We start from the raw sequence: 18,512 nt of genomic DNA, 5'->3' as shown, positions 1-18,512 counted from the left end.
GTGGGTGTGTTTTGGGTTTTGGGTGTGGGTGGTGTTTGCAGAGTGGACCCGGATCTGATGTGACTTTTTTGAGATCTTGCAGGCGAGCACACCCTCTTGTGTTTGGATGGGAACTTTTGCAGATGATGGTTTGTCAGCAAGGCTGTTTCCAGTGAGTTGCGAGTTCCTAAATGCCCCCTCCCTTGGGACAACACCCTACTCTGTGGCCACACACACACACAATTTGATTTTCTGAGCTTCCATTTCTTTAGCCAAATGACAAGTTCCTAGTCCTTGTGACTGCAGAGGGGCAACCCCCCTCCCCCCCACACACACATCTCAAGGCCATTCACCAAGGTCCATAGTTAACAATTTAGTTGGATACTGCCCTGTATCTTGCCAAAACACTCCACACCTTGCAAGAACTCTACAGTGCTTGCAGTCCCAAAAGCAATGCAAATTAAGGAAGGGCCTGCCCTCTTGTATGGCATTTATAGTGTTGAAAACCCATCCCCCAGAAGTCTAAAAATTGTGGACGGAAAAAGAGGCCTACATGCTACATTTTCCTAACCTGTGGGAAACTGGGCCAGGTAGTTTGCATCCAAAATACAGTCTCCCCTCCCCCACTCTGAAGAATGTTTACAGCCTCCTAAAAATTTGGGATGGAGGACCGCCAGCCACAAAGGGCTGCTCCCCCCATGTTCCCCTCCTGCATTTAACTGGGGGTGCCCCCTTGTTCAGGGATATCTGCCACTGCTGCAGTTCTCCGTGAGTTTCTGAAGCCTTACAGTCTGGCTTCCCTCTCCTTGTCCTCGACCTTGTCCTCGACCTCCCAGGCGTCCTCTTCCCTGACTGTTAATGTCTGTATTCCAGCCACGCTTTCCCTGTTGAACGGAAAATTGAATGATGGGTTAGTAGGGATACGGCTGGAGTAGGGGCTGGGCGGACAAACTCCAGGCGGTTTGACACGGAAGGCACAGCGGAGAGAACCCAGGGGTCCGGCTGGGTCTGTTTTCATCTTTCCATGTGTTTGTGTGCGTGTGCGCGCATGATACTGTCGGTCTCCGTGCTCTCGTCTGTGGCAATCGCCCCTGACCGTATGACTCCCTTCTCCTTGCTGTTACTGCTGCCTGGGTGTGCTTTGTATATGGTTATCACTTGTACGTTAAAAAAAAAAACACCAATTAAAAATGGGAAGGCTTTTGGCTATGTCTCTTTCTTCGTGGGCAGAAGGAGCAGGAAGCATCCTGAGGGAAAGGGGCTTATTTTTAAGAACACAAGTTTCAGCCTTGGGGGTTGGGGGGGGCAATAAAAGACCAAAGGGCCACCCATGATGTTCTCTGTGGCAGTTGACCAGATGCAACAGGGGTTGCTGGCAAGACAGTGGGGTCCCCTTGTTACTTATCCCCAGTGCAAGGCTGTTCCAATCCTATTCCCACTTTCCAATGCTTTCTTCCCCTCCCTATTTCTTTAGCCTCCTTTGGGACGTCACCTGTTCCTCAGCAGGCGCAGAGAGAAATAAACAGACGGCAACGGAAACACGTTCCTTTTAGTGAGCTTTAATCCATTTTGGAAGTTCACACATACATGCTGTGCCTTTCCTGTAGTCCCAAAGGGACTGTACAGGGTTGCAAGGAGTCACCTCCATCTACTAGAGGGTGCTGCCTCTTCCCAAGGTGTGTGTGTGTGTCCCTTGGTGCTGACAGCTGCATCTAGACTAGAGGCCTGCTTGAAGGCTGGGAAGCAGGAGAGGGTTGTCACAAAAAGAGGACACAAAGCCTGCCTCGTAACAAATTACGTTGTGTTCAGTGGTTGAGTGCCGGAATCCTGGAAAAGAAGCCCCGCAATGCTGAAGGCTGCCTGCTCCTTACCAGGCTCCAGATCCGAATGTGGAATCAAGCAGGGTTAAGTTTCAACATGCATGGTGGCTTTCACGTCCAGTGCAGTCGTTCCCGTGCGGGCCGGGGCCTAGAAGCCTAGTCGGGTGCTAATTTGGCCTACAGGCCAGTCCCAAGCTCACGGCAGATTCTACGCAGGCAGCTGTGACTTGGGACGGGAGATAAAAAGGCAGCTCAGGGGACGGGGAAAGGTGTGGGGGCCCCAAGACCCCCTGCCTTAATATTAAATAGCCTGTAAAACTCCCAGCTTTGGGCAGGATGCTATTTTTCTGGCACCATCGCACCCCTGTTCAATTGTGGGTTAGGATTCCTGAGCCCCAGCAACAGCTAGACAGCCCCAGAGGCTGGCAGCCTGAGCCAGGTTACGCTACGGTTGGGGAGGTAAGCAGGCAGGCAGCCTTCCTCAGGCTGGCTTTGGGCCAGGGCAACGGCTAGTGCCAGATCTCCACTCCTGGAATACCAAGAGCAGCTTATTTCAGGATAGCCAAGTCCTGCCGGCTGCTATTTTTGTAGAGCCCTGGCGTATTTAGGGTGTTTTTAAACAAGCCACCCTCCCTCTCATCCTGTGCAGAGAGGAGGACTTGATGGTTCTCTAGGGTTGACCTGCCCTGACTTCGGGAAGGCCACACAGCACTCTTGGCGTGTGGTACCGCTAGGAGGTTGAACAGAGCCACGCCATGGCTGACTGGGTTAACAGACTTCACTTCTGTACCAACCTCCAATCTCGTCCTTTTCTCAGGTGTGGGGTTTGCGTCTCATCTGCGGCAACTCAGCAGGGCAGGCAAAAAAAGAGAAACACCCTCTTCTTCCCCCCCCCCCTTTGAAAGAACGGGCTTCGCTGTGGAGGGTGTGTAGTGATGAGAAAGAGTGGCAGGGAATCTCAATGGAGGTAACCGGAGGACCTGCGCCCCCAGGCACCAAACCCACGCGTCCTGCCTCACCAGTCTTCTGAAGGAAAAAAAATTCACTGGCGTGCACATTTCAAGGAGGTACAAGGGGCAGGTGTGCCTGCGTTGGCAAAGCCTTGCTGCCAGGGAAGGAAGCCACATCTTCGACAAGCCGCTGCTTCAGCCTTGTTACTGCAACATCCCTGTCCTCATCTGGAAGGAAAGGCCATCTCCCCGGGTGGCTTGCTGTAAAGGGAGACGCAAGACACATCACTCATGCGCAGAGGGACACGAGAAAACACTCTGGAGCAGGAGGAAAAAAAGACTCCTTTTTTTAAATGGTCAATAACCTAGTAGAGCAGCATAATAAGCTCGGGTGGCAGTGGGGAAGCCTTACTGTTCCACTCCACAGCCTCCTGCCTTTGCTGCCCAATCTTTGCAGAGCCTTGCACTGGGCAAGCACTTGCTGCTGCACCTTGCTCCAGAAGGTTCTGCACCCCAATTGCCTGGCAGACATGGCTACCTAGCGCAAGGTTCTGCACAGATCAGGCGCAAAGACGGGAGGCTTTGCCACTGCCGTTTCCGAGCTGATTACGGTGGCGCGCTGGATCTGGCCCACGGGCCAGAGCTTGGGGGCCCCTGACCTCACGGGGGAATCGAGAAAGAAGTACAGTCAGCTTGCATCAGTCAGGTTTCTGGTCCTCATGGAAGAAGGCAAGTGAATTGAAAATGGGGACAAAATAAGGCTAAAGTTCTGTGGATCGGATCAGATTGGGGTTAGGTGCAACTTTTAGCAGTTGGGGGAGGAGCGTGTAACTTTTGAGGGTCTATCCTTGGAACAAATTTGCTGCAATTCCCCACACATTTGACATAACTTCTCCCCAGACACACTAAAGAGGCCAGTCCTGTACGTCATGGAAAAGGAGAACGAGCTGCATACCTTGTTGATTTCTTTATGCCTCTCCTTCGTAACAATCTCTTCTAGGACCTCACCGTCGCCCTTAATAAGCCTGCAAGAGAAAGACCAGACCTTCCAACTGTGACAGTTTGTGTCGCACAAGGTGCCCCCTGAGTTGTGCAGGCAGTAGGTTTTGTATGCCTTACGGTTATCAACATTTTGTAGCATGTACAGTTAAGAATCCGGAAAGTGCCGGCAGTGTCTAGCTGGCTCACAGCAAGGATTCCAAACGCGACAGTATATCGGTCCAGCTGTCACCAGTGAGATGCTTTTCAGAACTCGCACTCAAGACATGAAAGGTGATGCCCTTCCCATGTGGCTGGCCCCAAGCAAATGGCAAACCCAGGGTAGCCCATGCCTAACAAAGGAGGCTCCACTCTGGCTAGTCTCCCACAGGAAACTAGGCTGCCCATTAATGCGCCTCACCCTTCTTTCACAAGGAATGGGCTGCCACTGAACACGGGGTCACGTCCCACCTGAGTCAAGTACTCCAGGGGCAAGCCCCAAACCGCTGAGCCTGACTTCCCCCGTATGACTTCCCCAATATGTAAACGGGGGGGGGGGGCTGCATGACAATATTACGAGGACAAAGAAGACTAATTGCAAAGGGCTTTGTGCACTAAATGTGCTCATAACTTCGCAGCAACACTCCTTGTTGCAGAGAGAAGCTGCCTGTGACCGCATCTTAGGGTGGAAAGCGCAGGACACTGCATGAGGTCGGTTGGAGTAATTGCCCCATGCAGGATATATCAGTGGGGGCTCTACAAACCGACCCTCGGCAGGGCATCCTGACACCCCTTCCTCCCCCCTCCAGGACCGAACCTTGTTCTTCCCGTCTCGGGGTCGACCACCCTCCTGATCACGCTCTGCCGCGCGTCCCACTCCTCTTTCGTCATGGGCTTCATGGCTTGGATGCGGGACTTCTGCTCGTCCGTCAGGGCTGAAAGGCAGAGCCCGGTCAGAAAGCACTCCCACCGACAGGCTCAGGTTCCCCAACCTGCTTGGGCCCAGAGCCAGGTTGCTGTTCCCCCATTTCCCTGCCAGAAAGGCCCTTCTTACCTGGCCCTGCATCTCCCAGAGCCTCCTTCTGCCACTGATCCAGGGAAGGGCCGGGCATTGCCTTCCCCTCCTCCTCCTTTGCTTTCTTCTTGGCCTTCCTCTTGGTCTTCTTCTTCTTCTTCCTCACCTTCCGCCTTTTCTCCTTCTCTTTGGACATCTTCTTCTTGCTCGGTTTCTTCCTTTTGGGCTTGGGTTCAGCGTTGCTGGACTCCTCCGGAGAGGAGTCAGAGGAAGACGAGCTGGACGAGGAACTGGTGGTTGCGGAGGATGACGAGGAGGAGGTGGTGGCCGTGTGGGATTTTCTCCTCTTCTTCTTTTTGGCTGGAACCAAGCAAAAGATGCCACTGCTGGGGAATCGGGGTGACCAGGGACTGTCTATCACACTGCCCTTGACACTGTCACCATAGACCCTGCTGGGCAGGCATGAAAACTGGACTCTCTTTTGGATTCCTCACTTCCCCATAGTCAGCCCCTAAAAAGTCCTGCCCTTGCTTTTGAAGGGGTCAGCCCCCTCTTGTCCCCTTACCTTCCCTGGAGGAGCCTGAGCCCAGTCGGAGCCTTTCAGGCTCAGCTCCTCCCCTGCCAGCAGGAGATGGGCTCCTTCTGCTCCGGGAGTCTTTGCTGCTCTTCCGCCTCTTCTTTCCCTTTTTTTCCACATCTCGCATGCCTCGAGAGTCGCTCCGGCTCCTGCTTCGGGATCTTTTCCGTGCCTGGCTGTGAGCCATCAGACTTGCAGATCTGCTCCAGGCAAGAAGAGAAAGACCACGAACCGACCCCGGATCAGTCCCCCCCTATCCACTATCCTATGCATGAATACTCAAAAGCAAGTTCAACTGGATTCAAGGTGGTTCACGCCTCATAAGTGTGTTTCACACTGCAGCCTTCACCACACCAGCCACCTTGAATGCTTCCTTATGGGAGGGAAAAAGTGGGATATCAACATGTTTAAGAAGCAGCAGTGTCATCTAATAGCTATCACAACATCTTGTGGCAAGGAGTTCCAAAGGTTCCTTCTGTGCCCCGTAATATGTTACCCTGCACATGCCTGATCTTGTCTGATCTCAGAAGCTAAGCAGGGTCAGGCCTGGTTAGTACTTGGATGGGAGACCACCTGAGAATACCAGGTGTTGTAGGCTTCTACCATAGTCTTTCGAGACTGAAGGTTGCCAACCAACCAACCGTAATATAGACATAATAATATTGGTCAATCCTACGGGCCTGCTACATGTGAAATGATGCCAGCCTTTAAGACCCTTTAAGGCTGACATCCTCTTTACAGTTACCCGGCCGTAAGTCTCATTGAGCTCACTGGGCCTTATTGCTGAATGAGCCCATAAGATCTGGCCTATGTCTTGCCATATCATATAGACTATCACCACCAGTAGATAACATGCTGGCCTACGTAGCCCATCAGTGTGATCCTACACGGCAGTGTTTCTGGTGCTGCAGTGGAAATAGAGAGTCCAGTCTCATCACCGAAGTGCCATCCTAGATAGTTTCCTACAAAAGGGGCAGAGAAGCCTGTACAACTGTAGGATCTATTTTCTGCTAGACTTCCCCAAGTTCCACCAGCTGGACCTAGATGCATAGCAGCTACTAAGTGGGACAACGCACCCTTCAAAATCAAGAACCACATTAACTTTCACTGTTGTTTTGTTAGTGCGCGACCAGCATGTGACCAGCCTCAAGATCTGTTATCAGTAGAAGTTCACAACCCTCTTCCACAAGACTCCACTCCTGGTCTCCACCACTCCTCCCAGTTTTAAATCATGCAGGGCAGAACTACAGCCATTGTTGGGGGGAAAGGGGAACTAATTAGCTTAAAGTGGGCACAGGTTGTCTAAGTGAAGTCTGGACTGGGATCTGGCAAAACACCACCCCCACCCCGCCTGGCTACCTTTTCGACACACACTAGATGTGTTTTTGTTTTGGACTCTCAGGCAGGCTAATGATATGCACCAATGGAGCGGCTAACAGGCTCTGCTCTGTCCCAGAGACCGACAGGTCTTCAAAAACCTGAGCAGAGTCTTTAAAATTATGACACTGGCTGTCAAGAATAAACAAACTAACTGTTGGGCTCTGGTGATTATTAACAGTGGAAACGGACAACAGAAATTAAGTACATGGCACTTTTGCCACTGCTTTCTCTCCAAGTCAGGAAAAGCATCAGCCACTTCCTTTTGGGGTGGCTGCTCAAGGCACAGGAGCAAACTTAGGCAGTTAAAAAAAAAATAAGTTGACAAACTTCCATTTCAGTAGGATACCCTGGAATTCTTTGTTTGGACAGGCAGGGGTGTCTCTCTGGAGGACAATCGCTGGGCCTGGCTTGTGTGAACATGTTCCTAAATGACACTGAAATGGACAACGTAGGGCTATCCTGCTTCCTATTGCCCTGGGCGAACCAGCAGAAGGACGTGCAGTTGGACAGAGAACGCTATAACCGGATGAGTTCATGCAAAGGTTGCAGGGTTGTGATGATGGTCAAATGCTGGGTGGTGGTGGAACCTTCATTGCCTGATCTTACAATTTGTTGCAAATCCTTTATGCAACCTCTTTGTTGCAGGGAGAAATCAGGAAATTTCCTTGCAACAAGGAAATCTCCTTGTTACAACTTGTTGCAACTCCTTGTTGAAATCTCCTTGCTGCAAGGAGATTTCCTGATTTCTCCTTGCAACAAAGAGGTTGCATAAAGGATTTGCAACAAGATCAGGAAATTTCCTTGCAACAAGAAAATTGCAACTGCTTGTTGCAATCTCCTTGCAATTTTCTTGTTGCAAGGAAATTTCCTGATCTTGTTGGCAACAAGGAAATCTCCTTGTTGCAACTCCTTGTTGCAATCTCCTTACAACAAGGTGCAAAACTGCAACAAGGGGATCAGGAAATCTTACAACAAGGAGCAAAACTGCAACAAGGAGTTGCAACAAGTAGCCGCCAGATCAGGAAATCTCCTTGTTGCAACTCCTTGTTGCAGTTTTGCTCCTTGTTGTAAGGAGACTTCCTGACCTGGTTGCAGCCATCTCTGGGAAGGCAGAGCAGCGGCCACCAACGCGCACTGTCTCTTTAAGGGCATGACACCCACTCAGCCGGTGGCGCTGGCCCTTTAAGAAACCCCACGCAGCTCCTCCTGCTCGTCAAAGCCCAACCAGCCAATCGCAGCACCCTCCCGCCACTTAAGCCCCGCCTCCCGCCAGAAACGGTCCTCTCGGACTAGGTGGGCACCGCGCATGCGTAGCAGAGGCCAGGCCCGCTGGACCCGTTAGCCGACCGCGTCCTCTCAGACTCACCGAGCCGGGGAAGGGCCTCGCCGCTGCGGGTGCGGTGGGGGGCACGGGCAAGGTAGAGGCGCCGCTTCTTCCGGGCTCGGGCTCCCACCCGTCACCGCACGCTCGGCAGCCTTGGAGACGGGGCCGGCCCCAGCAACCGTCCCCCTCGCTTCCGGGCTCACTTCCGGTTTGGATCCGTGCGTTGCTCAAACACTTCCGGTAGGAAAACGGACCCAGAGCACTTTAGTTCCTACCTCAGGGACATGTGTGTTGTTGGGATGTGTTTTTGTGGTGTGTGTTGTTTGTATGTTATTGTGTTTTTGTGTTGTTTGTAATGTTTGTGTTGTAATGTGTTTGTGTAGTGTTTACGTGTTGGTGTTGTGTGTTTTGTGTTGTCACAACCCATTAAACTAAAAATAAAAAAGAGATCTAGAATGATTTTATTAATAATAAACAATTATTAATTAAAAATGATCAGGCTGCTGTGCTCTTGAGGCTGCTAGAGGAAGCTATGTTTGTGTCAAGCAATGATGGATATACATAAGCTTCTGGTTTTCGAGTTAGGCTATGTCTGACATGCCATACGCAAGGAAGTGGCAGCAGGATGCAGGTCTCTTGTCTTACGAGCTCCCAGAGGCATCTGGTGGGCCACTGTGAGATCCAGGAAGCTGGACTAGACGGGCCTGAGCCAGCACTGCTCTTCTTATGTTTTTCAGATGGTGCTCAAATAACATATTGCTACCCCTGCAGTTTTGATGTATACAGTGTTAAAACAGCAATGAATTGGCTGCTTTGTTTAAATTAAAAAATTGCTTTGGTTTATGGCAGTGAAGTGGGGGGGCATCCACAGTACAAGGGTGGGCTATTCTGGCAAGCAAGCCAGGCTGATGGCTCTTTCCCACTCCCTACCAGCTGTACCAGAAACCCCGACAGCCTGGGGGAGCTGTGCCATGGGATGGCCAGCAGAGCTTTATGTAGATAGGTTGATTCCTACAACCCACGATATTGGCAAAATGTTGATTGATTGCTAAGCCAACTAGCAAGACAGTTTGTTGTGGAGTCTGCATAGTCTCTGATTTCTTAACCTGCCTACATTGCCTGGGCTACGTGGTGTTCAGTGTTTTAATGCAGGGGTGCCCAAACCCCGGCCCTAGGGCCACTTGCGGCCCTCAAGGCCTCTCTATGCGGCCCTCAGGGAGCCCCTAGCCTCCAGTGAGCCTCTGGCCCTCCGGAGATTTGTTGGAGCCCACACTGGCCCGATGCAAATGCTCTCAGCGTGAGGGCAACTGTTTGACCTCTCGAGTGAGCTGTGGGCTGAGGACTCACTCCCTCCACTGCTTGTTGTTTCACGTCTGTGATGCAGTAGCGGCAGCAAAGGAAAGGCCAGCCATGCTATGTGCAAGGCCTTTTATAGGCCTTGAGCTATTGCAAGTCCTTCATTCATTCATATAAGTTCCATTTTTAATATATTCATTTATGTAAATTTATTCAAATTTGAAATGTAGATTAATTCAGCCCCCGACAAGGTGTCAGAGAGATAATGTGGCCCTCCTGCCAAAAACCTTGGACACCCCTGTTTTAATAAAACAAACCAACCGAAGGGAAATAGATAAACACCAAGCAAAGCCAGCATGGAAGATGAGGTAATAAACCAACGTCTATACAAAGCGTATCAAATATATACAACATTTATTCCAAATAACCAGTAAAAGAAGATATATAGATAACAACAGAGATGAGTCTGACAGATAGATAATATGAATATAAATCAAGCTCATAGATAAAAAATCAAATTATTAACTTAAAGCTGTAAACAGCGAAAGTACCCAACAAATTGTTGCCCTGGGGACGTATTTCACATCCCCTGCACATCATGACAGAGCTATAATCATCTTTGCAGCCAGGCATGTTTTGATTAGTGTACTTCTTCAGAGGCTTAACAGTCCCAACAGATAATTGAGCTTCTCTAGAATGTGCAGAGATACAAACTGACGTTAATCCTCATGGATCCAAATTATGTTTTACGCTAATTTGTAATGTTAATTAAGAATCCAATCCTATTCAACTTTCCAGTAGGGATGCAGCCCTGAGGGGCAGTGGGGATGCAGACCTCTGTGACTGCCCCCCCCATAGGATACAGCACATGCCCCATTGGCACAGCTGCACCAGTGTTGGAAAGTTGAATAGGACTGGACTTTTTTTCTCTCGTTCAGGGCCCAATCCTATCCAACGTTCCATGAGGCAGTCATGGAGGCCTCCTCAAGGTAAGGGAGCATTTGTTCCCTAACCTCGGGGCTGCACTGTGGCTGCATTGGCACTGGAACTTTGGATAGGACTGGACCCTCAAACCCATGAAACTCTTCGAGAAATGTCTGTGTGTATTTGATTTTGGTTTGTTCTTTTGACTTCCCTGTTGGCTTTGCTCCATGTTTGCAGTGTATACCTGATTTTAACACACAGTTCAACCTTGTGCAAGAAAAACGACTTGAGGATACTGGAGAACTGTATTGCCTTCATTGCAAGATTCATCTCTCATTGCCCCCCCCCACCTAGGTTAAGGAGCATACATCCACGGTTTCAGGCTGGTTGCCTCCGGGACTCCTGGTGAATCCGTCCCCAAACCCTTCTGCCTGCACCAGCTCAGGCACCCTATTGCACATGGGGCAAAGCTGATTCCGGACAGGGGACGATCGCATCCAGACAATCAGGTTCCAGCGCTCTCCGGAGGCGATGGGAAGTGCTCCGTGGATCTGCCCTCCCCGGTGAAACAAACCATGTAAGGGCACGTGCTCCACCTCGATGTACTTCGGGACAGGGTTGGGATCCTGGAAAAAGAATGAAAGGCGGGTCACCAGTTTAGGGTGGCTACTTCTGCCATTCAGAGCACCGAGGACAACAATGCGGCCAAATGAGACCTCTTTGGAACAAAATGTGGGGTAAAAGGATGCAAGGATTTCTTCACAAGTGTGAGATTCACTATCGCAACCACCAGCTTGGGTGTACTTAGTGGATAGGGCCATCTGGACTCTCAGACCACAGGTCCGTCTGGGCCACCTTCCCATTTCCAACAGTAGCAATTCAGAGCCCAACCTATGCATAATCTACTAAGTTCCATTATAGTCAATAGGAAAGTGTTGCTAGGATTGCAGCCTCAGACAACACTTTGGAAGTTCTCCCTCTCCCTGCTGTGTCAATAATCTAGGCCAGGGGTCTCCAAACCCCAGCCCGGGGGCCAGATGCGACCCGCACAAGCCTCTTTCCGGCCCGCGACCAACCTCTGGTCCCCGGAAAGCCTCTGGCCCACTCAACTGAACATGACCAGAACTGTGCTCTGATTGTGTCTGGAGGGTGTTCTGAGGGCCAGGGAGGTTGAATGAATGAGCCCATTCACTCATTTATTCACTCCTCTAAGTTCCATCACTATTTAAATTTTATATTTAAATTTTTTTCCAGCCCTCCACACCAAGCCAGATATTTGATGCAGCCCTCTTGCCAAAAAGTTTGGAGACCCCTGGTCTAGGCCAATGGTCTTCAAACGTTTTAGCATCGGAACCCATGTTTTGGAATGAATCTGTGAGACCCACCAGAAGCAATGCCAAGGCCGGAAGTGACATCATGTTTTAGGCTTCAAACCTAAGCCGCAAGCAGCCCAAGGTCCCATCACGCAGTGGACACATGCTGTTATTTTGCATAGCTTGGAGCTCACTCGGAAATCAAAGCAGAACACAGACTTGGGTCCTTCTCCAACCACACAGCCATCCCCACTCTCCATCATCCCATCTTCCCACCTATCCAGGGCAAAGCACCAGGCCTCTCTCCCACCGGGAACCCAGCAGCTCTGCACTCTGTATTTTCAATGGCAGCTGAGCTCGGTACTATGTGACCCACCTGAAATCGGGTCCTAACCCACAGTTTGAGTAATGCTGCTCTAGACTGCAAGCCTTTCAGGGCAGGGACCTGTCTGTTCACTCTATAGTGTCACGCACACTGACAGAGCCATGGGTGGCAACCTTCAGTCTCGAAAGGCTATGGTATAAGCCTACAGCACCCAGTATTCCCAGGCGGTCTCCCATCCAAGTACTAACCAGGCCTGACCCTGCTTAGCTTCCGAGATCAGACAAGATTGAGCACATGCAGGGTAACAGTTGCTGCACACAGAGCCATATAAGTAAATGCATTCAGAGGCATTCAGAGGCTGAGCAGGAAAGTGACTGTTAGCTCTCTGCTCAGTCATGGCCAGAGCTACTAGCAAACAATTGGTTCAGGGAAAGTTGCAAGCAGCTGAGTCAGCTGGATTACACAGCAGCTGTGCTTGCCACACCCTTGTTAACTGAGCAGACTCTGATTGGGTGCTCAGACTACTTAAGCCTCACTAAGCAGCTCCACTAGTGCAGTAGGTGTAAACTGTAAAACTGCTGCTGGAGACCTTGACTGGCTGTTTATGACCTTGGACTGACTGTGATTTGTGGATACTGACTTGGGCAAGGTACTGCTGGACTGCAATATTCAGTGTGTATGACCTGGACTGCTTTGACTACTCTGTGTGTGTGAATCCTTGCTCAAATATACAACAGCAAAACTTCAAAGACTCTGCTGTTTTTGTGCACCCTGCTCTACACTGGGACACTCCCAAGGTTCCTATCCTACCTTAACAGTGACTGCCTCAAGTCCTTCGCTGCAGCTGCAAATGGCCTCTGTGAATGACACTTCTGTGCAAAGGCATTAATGCTACTGGGAGCAGCCCTCCTCCTGGCACATAAAACCTGCTTTGTATTTTCAAGAAGAGGCACCTGTCGGAACTCTGCAAAGTAGAGGTTGCCCTCAGAGAACTCCTTCCCCAGGGAGACGTTTAGGGTCACCTCGGCATTGTCATAATGGGAGCTCAGATCCAGGTCCTGCTGCAAGGCGTACTTCACGACAAATGCTTTGTGGCTGTCCAAGCAGCCGCCCCCACAGTCTGGATAAAGCAAGGCCGTGATGGGCTGCAGGTATTTCTCACGGAGGGGGGTGAGGAAAGCTTCATCCAGCCCCAGTTCGTTTAAGAGAACCTGCAGCAGAAGGGTGGGTGGGAGGGAGAGAAAAGGCATTGCAAAAACAATGGATTGATTTTTTTTCTCAGTACTTGGCTTCTTTTCAACATCTGGGAATACTCCCCTCTTTTCTAACTTGCCATATTTCCATTTGGACCTGAGAGGCTTGATTTGACTGGGTGGCGATGAATCCAAAGCAGCACCATAAAAACATGTAGCTTTTTGTGTGTCGCAAGTGTGAGGCACACATATCAGTTTTCAGAGCTATGGATGCTATTTCTCAGCCTTACTGCAAACCTGCCGGGTAGGTTGGTGACATTATTACCTGTGTATTACAGATGGAAAGGCTGAGGCTGGGACTGACAGCTGTACTTAGAGCCACCTCACGAATTTGTGAACGAGGTAAGATCTGAACCAAGCACTTCCTGATTCAGAGCTCAGAGCCCGATCCTATACTTACTTAGCGCTGGTTGCTGTAAACATACTATAAAACATGTTTATGGCACCCGGACAGTAGGGAGTGCTGGTGCCAATCCTGGCCTGCGCCAGTCAGTCACTGTTACTATTACAGTCAGTGCCAGTTACTGCACTTAGACACCAGCAACCATCAAGGCTGAGCCCACAGACGTCCTAATTCCTCTTCAACCACAAACCGTTGAGTCTTACCCCATAGTTATTCATAGAGTTAGGTCTCCCCTTGGGCATGTCCGACTGCTCGAAGTTCTCCAGCTCCTCAATGAAAGCTTGGCAGAATTCATCAGTGAATACTGGGAGTCGGTAGATTCTCTTATCTAATGTGAGGAAGAAGGGGGGAAGGGGGAAAAGGGATTTGTATGTAGCTTGGTCACTTAGTCACCTGTGGAGAGTAAACAATTATCTCCAGGTGACCAGAAATAAATGTTATTCTGTAAATTGGAAGAGACAGTTCCTTCTGTGGAAAGGAGCTATGGCTCAATGATACATTTATATGCAGTGGGTTCAAGGATCAGGTCATGGCATCTGCTGTTAAATGAACGGATCTCAGATTTGTGAGTCCTTGGTCAAAGGGCACTGTTAACTGATTTAGTGTAGCATTGCAGTGCTACTTGAGGAGCAGCCTGAGTTAGCTGCTTGGTGTGGCAGAGGAGCCATGGCAAAGAATTAGACAACAGACAGATTTCAGAGAGGTTGAAAGGGCTGGAAGCAGGAGCAGGAAGGACTCAAGGGAGAAGTAAAGTGTCTCCCAGCTCCTGACCCAGCTTTTTATTAAGTCTCAAAACACATGATATAAGGCTACATAATAGGGAATTTTACAAAAGGATGCTGATTCATACTGGCTGTAACCAGCTGGCTCTCTAGCTTAACCGCAAACACATTCCATAGATATGATTTCTTCATAACATCTTCAAGGCTAGCTCTTTCTATAACTTTCTACTATTTTCCAGAGCACTGGCTTTTCAACACTCAACATATCAACAAAGCGTTTGCGCAGTCGCAGGTGTGCCTGCCAGATTGTCAAATATGCAAAGACATCTCAAAGCTCAGCGCCTGTACATTCTATATTTACTACAATTTAGGGCTGCGCAATCCTAACCCCTTATGTCAGTGCTTTCCAGAACTGGCATAGTTCCAGTGGGACATGTACTGCATCCTGCAGTTGGGTGTCACTCAGGGAGGCCTCCTCAAAGTAAGGGGATGTTTGTTCCCTTACCTCAGAGCTGCATTGCCCTTATGTCAGTGCTGGAAAGCACTGACATAAGGGGTTAGGATTGCGCCCTTATTTTGCTACACAAACCGCTTTGTGAATTACTTTTGGTTGAAAAGCTGTATATAAATATTCTTAATATCTCATTAAGGGCAATTTGCTCCAAAGATAATTGTTTTAAAATAAATCAGCAGGGAATACCTCTTGCCATGGACACACGTTATATAGCTGATCAGTGAAAGCTTTCCTTTTACCTGATATAGGTTCCAGGTGCCTAAGAAGGCCTTGGAGATCAGCATCTTTGGATGTGCAGAACCTGACTGTGTCCAAAAATTCTGGTGCTAGAAAGGACTCCTAGGAGTGGGAGAAAGGAAAGGGAGAATTGAAGTTGTCATGGTTACAAAAATAGCTTCTTCTGCTTAACGTGCTTCCATTTCAGTTTTGTTCTTGGAAAGAAGGAGGCGCCGAGGCAGATGCAATAGCTTGGTTGCTTAACTGTGGTAATTGAGGCTGCACCGCAGGGTTTTCCTCTCTCCCCCTCCCCTCCTTCTGCCTGAACTACCATTAGAAAGATACACCAGTATTAGCCAGCTTGATTGTTGAGGCTAACAATGTTCTCTCTTATCCAGTTTCAAAACTGCCCCAGCCTGGTGCAAATCTACTTCTCCATTCTTCATTTTGGGAGAGTGCTACTCAAGGAGGGGGCTGTTTCTGACTCCTCTAGCCCTGGACTTCTGTGCAAACTCACTGAAGGAAGTGCTTTACCTGTAACGTATATAGATGTGGGTGCTTTGGGCTGTAGTTCTGGGAAATGACCTGTTTTCTTTCTCTAGACCGGCGATCTAATTCCTTCCTCCTCTTCACTTCTCCTTCAACCTAAAGACATGAAATTCAATGCTCAGAAAGAGGTAGGTCGTTAGATGGGTGTAAGTGGGCCACAGACCTTATGCTCTCCATGTTTATTTAGACAGGACTTGGTTCCCTTCCTATTTAAGCACCTAGACTTTGCATCTAGGCAATCAAAACAAATGTGCATTTAGCCTAACCCTGTGCATTTTTACCCACTACTGAGCTCAGTGGGACTGACGGTTGAGAAAAAGTGTACATGCTTGCGGTCTTGCATTCTGATCTTCTGTTGAGCACTCCCAACCGTGGCCTATGTCAGTAGAAGGGCATGGCCACAGCTAGTCGCCCAGATCACTTGCCATTCCTCCAGAAAGAGAATGGAGGAGGACAGAGTCTGGAACCTGGACTATATGTCTTGCCAGCTACAGAAGAGACTGCCTGCTGCTCACATATTTGAAAATATATTGCATTTTCCCATGAATTTTAATTGCAAGCTGCTTGGAAGCCAGTCTTGGCTGCAAAGCGGTGTATTGGCACAATAAATAAATAGGTTTTTAGCCACTTTGCTTCAAACTATGCATCCAGGTGCAAAATAAGCACTGTACCTCTTGGACCACGTCTTCAAATTCTTTCTCAGTTCGGCAGCCGCGCTCAGCCAGGGCCTGGAATAGGAAGAGATACAAGGCTTTATGTGACAGACACTGACATGTTTTGTTTTATGAATGACTATACTCCTCCTCCCTTCCTTTACTCTGAAGTCTCATTCAGATCAATAGGACTCAGGATCCAATCCTGTCCCGCTTTCCAGTGCTGATGCAGCCCTGCCCACAGGGTGTGTGCTTCTTCCTGTGGTGGTGGTGGGCAGTCAAGGAAGCATCCTCAAGGGAAGAGGATGGTTCTTGGGGCTGCATTGTGGCTGCACCAGTGCTGGAAAGCTGGACAGGATTGGGCCCTTACTCGCCAAGTAGGTGTGGCAAGGAGTACCATTCTGTAGTCCCAGCTTATGCATATTTATTAGGAAGTAGCCCTCGTGTGAAGGCCATGTAAGGCTGCTGTTCTATCCACACTTCCCTGGGAATAAGCCCCATTGACTAGAGTGGGACTTACTTCTGAGCAAACCTGCCTATGCTTGGGCTCTTAAAGCTGCCATTTCTCCACACTTCCCTGGGAGTAAGTCCTATCCACACTTCCCTGGAAGTAAGCCCCATTGACTAGAGTGGGACTTACTTCTGAGCAGACCTGCCAATGCTTGGACACTTAAAGCTGCCATTTCTCCACACTTACCTGGGAGTAAGCCCCATGGACTACAGTGGGACTTACTTCTGAGTAGACCTACCTGGCTTGGGCTCTCAAAGCTGCCATCCTACCCATGGTTACCTGGGAGTAAGCCCCATTGGCTACAGTGGGGCCTACTCCTGAGTAGCCCTGCCCAGGCTGTCCCTGGGGAGAGCCCTCCCTGCGCCCCTCTCCCCGCGTCCCTCCCGGGCTTTACCGGCCCGAAGTCCCTCCGCAGCTGCGCGGGGTCCCCGCAGTAGCGGAGGTGGAGCCCGTAGCGGGGCACGAAGAGGTTGTCGGTGAGGAAGCAGGCGCAGGCCAGGAACCCTCCCGCGCCCGGAACCCCGGAGCACCGCTCCATGTTTCCGCCCGGGTCGCAAAGGGGGAGGAACCCGCTCGCCCAGCGCCACAGGTCCGTCCGCGAAACCCGCCCGGAGGGAAACCAGCTCCAGGGAGCGTCTGCAAACTCCCAGCCCGGGTGGGGGCGAAGGAAACATGCATAAATGTGTATACATATATGTGAGGCATGTAACAATATACACACACACACACACACACACATATACACACACACACACACACACACACACACACATACATACATACATACATACATGTGCACACACATACTGACACATATATACATACAGATACATATATATACACATATATTCACATATACACACATATATGTACACACATGCACATATATACACACATAGTCTCACACACGTACATGTACACACACATACTGACACATATACATACCGAAACATATATACACATATATTCACATATACACACATATATGTACACACATGCACATATATACACACATATTCACACACATACGTGTACACACATATATGTAAACACATGAACATATATACACAGATATTCACATACACACATACATCTATTCATACATCTATACAGCCCCCCCATCACCCAATAAAATCACCTCCATTAAGAACACGCCAGGCCTTTGTGCCAACAGGTAAAAGCCACTTTCAATTTAAAAGGCCCAGCCGAAATTATAGTTATAACTAATTTAGATTATATTTTAATAGATGATAATTATTTATGTCTTATTTTTATTTTTAAAAAGTCTCAAGGCCCAGCCGAAATTATAGTTATAACTAATTTAGATTATAATTTTAGTAGATGATAATTATATATATATATATATATATATATATATATATATATATATATATATATATAAATGTATTTGTATATGTTATATTTAAATATATAAACGATATAAATATATTTATAATATTTATGTAAACTAGAATTATTCTCTAGTTATGATTTTATTGAAATGCCCCCTTGGAACAAGCCCCCCCTTTGCTGTTTTGCCAAGAAGTCACTGCAGCTGCCCAGCCGTGAGTGAGCTGGGGCTGGAGCGCGCATGGTGTTTGCACATGGTCCCTTTTGCAGAGCATGAGACAGCTGCAGGTGTGCAGCCCTGAAAAGAGGCCGGCTTGCTCCCCAGCCAGACAGCAGCAGGAGGCTGCCCAGCTCCATCCCCTGGCCTGACCTGGGGGGGGGTCCCTGTGCGCCTGGCTGGGGCTGGGCCCGGGCCCAGCGGCCCCTGCATGCTGAGCATGGATTCTGCCTTGCAGGTGGC

The 18,512-nt window shown here is 49.3% G+C and overlaps 2 protein-coding genes, 1 long non-coding RNA gene and 2 pseudogenes across 5 annotated transcripts; 2 read left to right on the top strand and 3 right to left on the bottom strand.

The window, feature by feature from the left end:
• Window positions 1-1,522: 1,522 nt before the first annotated feature.
• On the bottom strand, window positions 1,523-8,235 carry ARL6IP4 (ADP ribosylation factor like GTPase 6 interacting protein 4). Its single transcript, XM_066609621.1, has 6 exons — window positions 8,066-8,235; window positions 5,308-5,519; window positions 4,782-5,102; window positions 4,545-4,662; window positions 3,705-3,774; window positions 1,523-3,010 (listed from the first exon to the last, which is right to left on the bottom strand). The coding sequence occupies exons 2-6, from the start codon at window positions 5,504-5,506 to the stop codon at window positions 2,954-2,956; spliced, it is 765 nt and encodes a 254-aa protein (XP_066465718.1). The 5' UTR covers window positions 5,507-5,519; window positions 8,066-8,235; the 3' UTR covers window positions 1,523-2,953.
• LOC136634562 (5S ribosomal RNA) lies at window positions 5,800-5,917 on the top strand (annotated as a pseudogene).
• LOC136634231 (uncharacterized) lies at window positions 8,001-12,630 on the top strand. The gene is made up of 2 exons (XR_010793289.1): window positions 8,001-8,263; window positions 10,598-12,630. It is a non-coding gene; the product is annotated as an uncharacterized lncRNA (long non-coding RNA).
• OGFOD2 (2-oxoglutarate and iron dependent oxygenase domain containing 2) lies at window positions 9,717-17,246 on the bottom strand. Of its 3 annotated transcripts, XR_010793288.1 has the most exons (8): window positions 17,097-17,246; window positions 16,210-16,266; window positions 15,524-15,634; window positions 15,013-15,112; window positions 13,741-13,865; window positions 12,835-13,092; window positions 10,394-10,869; window positions 9,717-10,266 (listed from the first exon to the last, which is right to left on the bottom strand). XR_010793288.1 is itself a non-coding variant. In XM_066609619.1 (7 exons), the coding sequence occupies exons 1-7, from the start codon at window positions 17,238-17,240 to the stop codon at window positions 10,594-10,596; spliced, it is 1,071 nt and encodes a 356-aa protein (XP_066465716.1). In that variant the 5' UTR covers window positions 17,241-17,246; the 3' UTR covers window positions 9,717-10,593. The 3 variants fall into 3 exon arrangements, 2 of the variants coding, with proteins under 2 accessions (XP_066465716.1, XP_066465717.1); XM_066609619.1 differs by having other exon boundaries at window positions 9,717-10,869; XM_066609620.1 differs by having other exon boundaries at window positions 9,717-10,869; window positions 12,904-13,092.
• LOC136634992 (5S ribosomal RNA) lies at window positions 12,081-12,200 on the bottom strand (annotated as a pseudogene).
• Window positions 17,247-18,512: the final 1,266 nt, after the last annotated feature.

This window comes from Tiliqua scincoides, chromosome 14 (genome assembly GCF_035046505.1).
Source record: "Tiliqua scincoides isolate rTilSci1 chromosome 14, rTilSci1.hap2, whole genome shotgun sequence".
NCBI lineage: Eukaryota > Metazoa > Chordata > Lepidosauria > Squamata > Scincidae > Tiliqua > Tiliqua scincoides.
This window is presented reverse-complemented; position numbering and strand designations above follow the sequence as displayed.

Bases quoted from the DNA above. Each gene is read 5' to 3' on its own strand.
- ARL6IP4 (XM_066609621.1), bottom strand. From the start codon at position 5,506: ATGGCTCACAGCCAGGCACGGAAAAGATCCCGAAGCAGGAGCCGGAGC. The intron at 5,103-5,307 runs GTAAGGGGACAA...GCTTGGTTCCAG, and splicing joins CTCAGGCTCCTCCAGGGAAG to CCAAAAAGAAGAAGAGGAGA. The intron at 3,775-4,544 runs GTTCGGTCCTGG...TTTCTCTTGCAG, and splicing joins CCCGAGACGGGAAGAACAAG to GCTTATTAAGGGCGACGGTG.
- OGFOD2 (XM_066609619.1), bottom strand. From the start codon at position 17,240: ATGGAGCGGTGCTCCGGGGTTCCGGGCGCGGGAGGGTTCCTGGCCTGC. The intron at 15,113-15,523 runs GTAAAGCACTTC...TCCCACTCCTAG, and splicing joins CACATCTATATACGTTACAG to GAGTCCTTTCTAGCACCAGA. The intron at 13,093-13,740 runs GTAAGACTCAAC...CTTCTGCTGCAG, and splicing joins ACTCTATGAATAACTATGGG to GTTCTCTTAAACGAACTGGG.